The sequence below is a fragment of the Aptenodytes forsteri genome, unplaced genomic scaffold (assembly GCF_000699145.1).
Source record: "Aptenodytes forsteri isolate BGI_AS27 unplaced genomic scaffold, ASM69914v1 Scaffold492, whole genome shotgun sequence".
NCBI lineage: Eukaryota > Metazoa > Chordata > Aves > Sphenisciformes > Spheniscidae > Aptenodytes > Aptenodytes forsteri.
This window is the reverse complement of record NW_008794172.1, coordinates 1,119,283-1,127,401: the sequence shown is the minus strand read 5'-3', so window position 1 is coordinate 1,127,401 and position 8,119 is coordinate 1,119,283. Positions and strand designations below refer to the sequence as shown.

General features: G+C 51.7%; 1 protein-coding gene across 1 annotated transcript in view; it reads right to left on the bottom strand.

The window, feature by feature from the left end:
- RND2 (Rho family GTPase 2) overlaps window positions 1-3,313 on the bottom strand; it is a 23,800-nt gene extending 20,487 nt beyond the window's left edge. The window contains exon 1 of the mRNA XM_009283510.1: window positions 3,268-3,313. Coding sequence (XP_009281785.1) covers window positions 3,268-3,313 — 46 coding nt within the window. The remainder of the gene's footprint in view (window positions 1-3,267) is intronic.
- Between the last annotated feature and the right edge of the window lie 4,806 nt (window positions 3,314-8,119).

Genomic DNA, 8,119 nt, shown 5'->3' with positions numbered 1-8,119 from the left:
GGGCAGGGCACGGCACCAGCCCGGCGGGAGGGACAAGAACCCGCAGCGGCTGTCGTTCCCTGCTAAAGGAACGGGACTTGTTCCCCTGAGGAATTTGGCAGAAATGGGAACACCGGGCATTTTCACCAGCTCTACGCGAGTTTTAAGAACCCCGTATCTCCCATGTCCATGACCAAGTTATACTGGCGCGGAGGAGACCGATGTTTTGTGCAGGCTGCACCACCCCCCGGGCTGGCTGCAGAGCCTTCTGCAAAGAGGGCAGCATTTTCTGCTTTCCGTTCCTCCCCGAGTATGGACAGTGCGTCTATAAATTACAGGCAGTGATTTTAATTAGCAGAATTATTGAAAAAGGAAAGGCTCCTCTACTGCTAATATTTTGCCGGCCATATTGCAGAAAGATTTACTGTAATGGCAAACTTTCATTTATCAGAGACAAGCTGTCTGTCACAAAATGCATTAAAATAGAGACAATGAAGACAAAGCAAGTCTGAAGAAGTGGAAATTTAAATGTTTAGGCAGTGAAACCGGATTTATTAATGGACTGAGGGGGCAGTTTGTTCTTGCTGAAATTGCAGTCATTTTTCATATATAAATATTGGTGCTGTGCATGAAGTAGGGATGAGTAAAGAACAGAGACATGGTGCAAGGCATGGTGCCATGCAGGTACCCAGTGGTTCTGAGTGCTGCTTTGCTTTCTGCCAGGCCTGCCAGCCAAGCACCAGCTGGGACATGTCAGCCTCAGTCAGCGTGCGCTTTGGAGAGCTGGCTGCCTGCACTCCTTTGCATGGTCATGGGCCACACAGATCCCGTGTCTTGGGATGCATGCCCGGGGCAGGGGCCAAGTGCAGGCGGAGCTCAAGGTGTGTTCTTAGCGCATTCAGCTGGTCAAACGAGAATTCAGGCCCCCCCTCATCTTATCACATGCCAGGCAAGACCTCAGAGCAGAGGGGATGAAGCTATCCTGGAATCACGGTAGCGTAGCTCACGTCCTCACCTGGTCTGACTCCTGCATTATACGGGCCAGAAAACTGTTGTCAGTCAATTCCTCATTCTGTAGCTTTGCGATGTGTATTGCTGCAGCATCTCCGTGCCTCCCAGCCTTGCCTTAAGCAATGTGATGAGCAACTGTCACATGCCTGTTTCCTTCCACCATCCCCAGGGAAAGGAGCTTGTGCAGCTCTGTGTAATGTTTTGTAAGCCCTGTAGGGTTTTTTGGCCTTCTTATATGTGTGCATGTCACTCAGCTTTTATGTGGAGAAACGGAAAGAAAAATTCATTGTGCTGGTGACTGCAGGTAAAGGAGTGCTGGATGGCCATAGGTGTCACCTGAGCAAGCTGTTCCCCTGGCCAATACCCTTTCTTCTGAAAGCTTTTCACTGTATTTCTCAATAGGAATTAGTTTTTTGCTTCCAACCAACAGATTATTGTGACCCTGCTTCAGAGGAAGCAGGAAACTTTCTGTAGTGAATACTCAAGACCCGCATTTGACTTCCCCCTGGGAGGGAAAGCAGCTGAGAGTGCCTTTTGCTCAGAGCCACTTGGGGCACTGTCACTGCTGAGCCTTGTGTCCCATTTGGTGCAATGCACCTTTTGGCAGGCAACACTTGCAAAATATGTTAGGCAACCTACAGTCACGGTGTAAATTTTCAGAATAGGATGCAGAGAGAGACATGCTGTGACTATCACCGCGTATGGTGAGGTGACAGATGGCTCCCACACATTTGCTCCTGAAAATGCTTCCCCAGTGGCTAGATCCTCCCTTGCTGATCCATGCTTTCAGAGACTTTAATTGCTATTATGAATTAACTTTATTGTGTTATATTTGTGTTATTTCCTGTATAAAGAAACTAGAAGACATTCTCGGGACCTGTACTAGGGAAATGTACTGGGAGAAACCAACCTTTACCAAAGGACCCACAGTCTGAAACCTGGAGCCTGTGACATCTTGTTCTTGTGCCTGCACAGAGCCTCAAAGTCTGGTCCTCTACAGCCAGTCACAGGCTCTGGACCTAATTTTAGATGTGATGAAGCAGGTGAATGTAACGAGCGAGGAATCTCCTGTACTCTGTCGTATGGCCGTGACCCCTGCAAGATGCACACGTGTACCTAATGAGAGGCACATGAGTGTGACCCCTGAGGACACAGACAGAGCTCATGCCCATCACGTTATGCAGTGCCACTTTCTCTGTATTTTCATGGTGCGTGCATTGTTAACTTCGTACATATCTTTTCTGTGCCATTTGTCTCAGTCTGCAATGTCTTATTTCCACTGGTAAGCCTCTAAACTGGGACAGAAATAGGGGACACACTTTAATTTCTCATCAGATCTAGTCTTAAGTATCTTTTTGGACTTGTCAGATATGTGAAAGAGCTAGAAACTTGCCAGGCAAAACTGCAGAGTGTTGCTAACTGTTAACACTCAGCAGTTAAATCATTCAGTCCTGAATGGTGTATTATTTGATGGTTTCCCCTAGAAGATGAAGAGGTGGAGAAGCAGTAGAGTTTGAACATATGCAGCAAAAAGATACAAATCAACAGTAATTAGGAAGGTTAAAAGAAAGAAAAAAAAAAATCCCAGCCAAATCCCCTTTCCTGTGTCCAGCCTGTTTACATTCTGTGCTAGAATAACGCTGATCTGACTCACTGCGGGCATTAATGAAGTTTGCACCTCTGGGTGAGCAATTTAATTTATCTCAGCAAGCCAAAGCTCGTTATAACGGTCCATAAATGTTATCAGATGAAAGCAGCATCCTTCAGCAATCTCGGGGGTTAAAGCAAGGAGGCATTCAACTGACAAGGCTTCTGCTGGAAAGACTGCAGTCAGAGCATGTGTGTTACAGGCTGAGGAGGCACAATACCTCAGTTACTGCTGCAGATTTCTCTGTATTGAGAAAGTGATCTGGAGCCTCTGTAACACTCCTCTGGAAGTAAGCAGCTCCCTTTTTTTTCCCTTTTTCTCTGAGGACACCTCTCTTTAGGATTCATCAGGCCCAGCACCAGCTGGAGAGACTTGTGAGGGTCTGGGGGACTCCACAGGTTGGCTGCAGACTGATTGCTCTCCTGCAGGGAACAAGAGGCTCCTTGGAGGAGCAGGGACTTGCAGCACCGAAGGCACACAAAGAGGGTCAGGGTGGGAGGAGGAAAATGGCTGATTCTCTGATTCTGTCCCCTTTGGTGTGGAAATCTCCTTGCCACACATGTCCCCTCCCACGCCGGATCCAGCTACTTGAAATGCAGCTTCCACCACTGCGCTGGCCTTCCCCTCACCTTGCTCTGGGTGGAGGCAGTGCAGCACGCACACGGTTGTTTCCATTGCGCCCTTTCTGCTGGGGCTGCCAGCCACCGCCAGTGCTGGCTGCGGCTCCAGCTCTGGCTCTGGCACACAGCATCGGCTGTTGGGGTGACGGAGCGAGCCCAGCTGGACGCTCCCTGGCAGAGGTGCTCAGCTGAGGTGGTTTCTCCAGCAGTAGGAGTGATCGCCACCGCCAGAGCTGGCTGCGGCTCCAGCTCTGGCTCTGGCACACAGCATCGGCTGTTGGGGTGACGGAGCGAGCCCAGCTGGACGCTCCCTGGCAGAGGTGCTCAGCTGAGGTGGTTTCTCCAGCAGTAGGAGTGATCTCCACCACCTTCGTGTTTGGAATCACTCAGCAAAATGAAATATTTTCAGTTTTGCAATTCTTTTTCCTGTGGAGAGTGGTGGAGGTGGAGAGGGCAGGGAATGAACAGAAATAAACCCTTGAAACTTCAGTTTCTTTTCCATTTCATTTCAAACATGAATTGCATCTCCTGAACACAAATTGGGGAAAAATGGTTTTCTTTATAAAGTCGTCCTTTAAGCAGGTCCAACACAGTGAGGCAGCATCCTACAGGCTGTGTGTGCCCGGACTGGGTCAGGTCCCTCCCCTAACCCGGCGGGGCCGCAGGCCGGCGAGAAGGTCCCTGCTGTGGTCTGAGGGATGGGGCTTTCCACGGGGGCTGCTTTAGCCAGGCTGGGCGCAGGTGAGGGTCGCGGGCTCTGCTGCCCCACTGCTGCGCCCTGCTGTGTTTCAGTATGATGCTCGCTTTTCCTTGCAAAGCAGCTTACGTGCCTGGGGTGACGCAGGGGAACGACGAGCAGCCAGCACTGTCGGTGTGCAGCAGTGCGGGGACTTGCCGGGAACCAGGGCCCTTGAGCAGCTGCAGAGTTTTCAGTGGTGCAGAGAAAACCATCTCCCATTGCAACGCACACACCATGCTACTCGGTCCTGCGTGTCATATGGTTACCTAGTCCCTTGAAAGCCACAATGAGCACACGGAGGGGAAGTTTGTGCATTTTCAGTGAGGTAAGAAATGCTGACCAAATAATCGGCTTCTAATGGGTGCACAGCATGTGGATGTGCTAAGCCTATAATTGTCAGTGAATTATTGATGCTGTGGTGGAAAGTTGAATTTAAGGAGAAGGATTCTCGTTTCACAGGGTTTCTCCAAGGACCACAGTAGAGAAAGTACCTGCCTCCGGAGGAGGACATGGTGGGATGCTGTTCTGTGCACACCTGGAAACCGGCCTCGCACTGGCCATGCCCTTTGCTTGTGCTGCTTCCTCAGCCTCCGCTGTTTGGGTTTGTGCAGGGGAAGACACTGGAGCAGCCTCAGCCCAGCTAAGGCAGTGTTCTTTGTGGGAATGATACTCTGTGCTGGGAGGATTTCTTCAGTTTGCTGTCACCATGAGGAGTGAACTGACATTCACTGAGCATCAGTTACCACTTGACAATCGCCTCCATTGTCTCTGTGATCAAAACAGCAGCGCAGGGAACTGTGGCTGTGAGTGGCAGGTACATCTGAGGGGTTGTGTCAGATCTCTTCCACCCGCTGCTCTACCTGTCAGATCTAAATGTAATTTACTGTGATATAGGCATGGTGTCATCCAGGAGGCACAGCATTCCTGGTACATGTGATGCAGCTGGGACATCTCATCTGTGTCTACCTCTGTGTGCATCCCAACACTCTGCAGACACAGGTGAGGAAAAGGCAGAATAGAGGCAGGAGGAATCTCTCTCTTGAGTTCCCGACAAACCCAAAATATAGATGGATCGAGGTCAACACTTGCTGTAGATCCAGGATGCCAAAATATACAGCCCTGAAAACGTCACTTTGGGCCCTGGCACCCCGTGGGGTCTGACCGCAGCCCCACAGCCCCTTCCAGAGCCAACCCCCTGCAGCTGGGGGTGGCCTGGGAGCCGGTGGTCTTGGAGATTGTGGGCAGCACTGGCAGAGCAGAAGCAGGGAGATGGCAGCACCTGGTCAGGGCCTGAGCGGGAGTGGGAAACCTCAGCTCCAAGCACTTCACCTGTGGCCAGGTGTGGAGACACCCCATGGCCAGGCAGTCAGCCTCCGGTCCTGAGCGGGGTCTCAGGCAGCCTTGCCGGGTGAGGGAAGGCTTTTGTGGGCCTGGCCCTCCTGGGGTCCATCCTCAGTGAGCCCTAGGGCCGAGGCCAAGCTCCCACAGGCAGCTGACTGCTGACCGGCAAACCTGCTAGGCTTTCTTATCTCCTGCCTGTTCATTGTTCTGGTGTCCTTGAGAGCAGAGGAGAGGGACTGTTAGAGCCCTGTGTGAAAATAAAGGGAGGTGGAACAAAGAGCTGGGCAGGGCAGGCTGGCACTGCTCCTGCTGCAGGCACATCCTCCTCATCCCACTGCCAGAGGCTCAGGGGGAGCAGCAGGAGGATGCGAAAAAGCAGGCAGGGAGCTCAGGGTGAGGTGCAGGGCTATTGGAAAGCTGAGCATCTGGGAGAGAGATAATGCGAACTGTTTCCTCGGTGGCCTGTGCCTACCTCTGGCTGTAAATCACAAGTCAGTGCCATTCAGAAGGCCCCAGCACCTCGGCTGCGTGCTCCTGTGCAATGAAAGCTCATGTTTGGAGAGCTTGCTGAAAAAGGGGTGGAGGAGCGAGCACCAATTCCACTGGGAAAACTTCTTGTTTTCTCTGGCTAACGCATCCCCTTGCTAGCCCACCCCAGTGTCCCATCCCGGGTGTGTGGCAGCCAGCTGCCATGCTGTGCTGGGGATCGCAGATCTGCAGGCTCAGAGCGTGCCAACTGCGAACGCCTGGCCTGAGCACATGCACCAGCACCTCCCCATCAGCTCCCCGCAAATGGCAGAACTTCACCCCCCCTGACACTCCAGAGCAGCGACTAGCCAGAACTGTCCCTCTTAAATCTTAAATACAGTGGAAAAACTACCCCAGCAGAATACAAACTGAACTGGGTAAAGTAAAATTTACAGGGCAAATGTTGCTAAACTGAGCTGATAAGGAAAGATTGACTCAGGAGCACAAAAGAGACAAAGGCAGCAAGAGCAGTCTGCCCAATCAAACAGACTTGCCACTACGCAAAAATACCTCTATCTAATCTGCTTTAGAGCTGCATACAGCTGGAGCAGTCTAGCAGAAGAGGAGTCTGACTCCCCAATCCCACTGCCTTCATCTACCATTCTCTGAGCCTTTGGGAGTCATCCCCTTATCTCAGGTGTCTATAGGGGATCCCTCCTCGCCAGCGTGTTTCATCCACCACAAGAGCACTGACAACTGTGAAAATAAATCACTGAAAGGACAAATGCTAGGAGAGCTCCTAGGAAGAGCAGTAGGAGACAGAGGATTGTGCTTTGACTCCTTCCTAATTTTGGGTGTGAGAGATGCCCGGACATCAGGAAGGCACATCTGTATTTCCCAGAGCTGAGCAACAGCAAACAAAGGTGTAAAGTAACTGTCCAAGCCGGACTGCAGTCCTGTCATGCAACCGGACATAAGCGTCCTCCTCGTTCCCACTGCAGCCCTCCAAACACCCATAAATATGCCACACAGCAGAGCCAGATGATGTGCAGCCTGCTCCAGGCCTCTGCCCTCCTGGCTGCTTTCCTGCCTTTGTGCTCCACTTCCTGAGCAGCCCCAGCCTGCCCGGCTTGCACTGCTTCAGGGCCAGCCCAGCCTGGAGCGCAGCCCTGCAGGACAAGGCCACATTCATGCAAAACTCCTGCTGGCCTCGGTCAGCAGACTGCATTCACGTAAAGAGCAGGACTGCTGTCGCAAACAAAGCCCCTGGAAACACTGGGGTTTGCTAATCCATGCGCCGGCCAGAGCCTTACATCAAATGCTGTCAGCAGTGCTGGGAGTGCCCTGCCCAAAGCAGGCATTGTGCCGGGTTTTGCTTGGCTTGGGAATTCTGGAGCACTGGAGTGACACAGAAACTTCCCCAATACATGTTTTGATTATCCTTCAGGTGGTCTTTGCTTTCTTTTTGGGGGTGGATGTTTTTCTTTTTCAGGGCTCTTTGACTTGTATGCTTGAGCAGTCACCCTGCAATGGCTGCGGTTTATTAGGGATGAGGATGTGTTCCCCAGACAGCAGACAAGCGAGGCATGGATCCGACTGCGCTCTTCACACACAAAACTGCACTGAATCAGCACCTTGATAGCAAGTGCGATATATGGGAGATCTGACACAGATCCGAGTAGTGAATTCATGGAGAGGGCTGCTGTCTGCTGGCAGATGCCTCACAAGCAGGAAGAGAGGCTGGATCCTTCGATCCGTCTGCACACCCTGCCTTATTTATTTGTCTTTAGTTACAGGACTAGAGCTGTACTCCTCCCTCTTGTCTGTGAGCCAGTCCGTGCCTCACCTCTGCTGCACGCAGCCATTTCAGGGCTAAGAGCAGAGAGATGTTTATTAAACCTCCCTGCAAGTGACATCAGTTACTCACAATAAATTGTAGTAACTCAGTGAGATGACACTCCAGCAAAACAGCCATTTCAAACGTGTCTCCAGAAAAGATGCAAGCAGTTTGTTTGCTTGAAAGGAATCATTTAAAAAAAAAAAAAAAAGAAAAAAAAGAAAAAGAAAAAAAAGGTGGTGTGGAGGAAGAGAGACGCTACGTGCGCAGGACAGCACAGCCCCGGGAACTGAGGGCGGCCAGGCTCTGCAAAGCTGCATCCGCAGCGCAGATGCCGAGGGCTGCGGCCTAAGGGAGCTTTTATTAATTAACGCCCAGGCTGCTGCGGCTCCGCACGCCCCGGCGGAGGGCGTACGAGCAAATCTCCGCTCCGCTCCCTTCTCCCCTGGCATCGGCTTCAGACCTGCCGGGGGAAG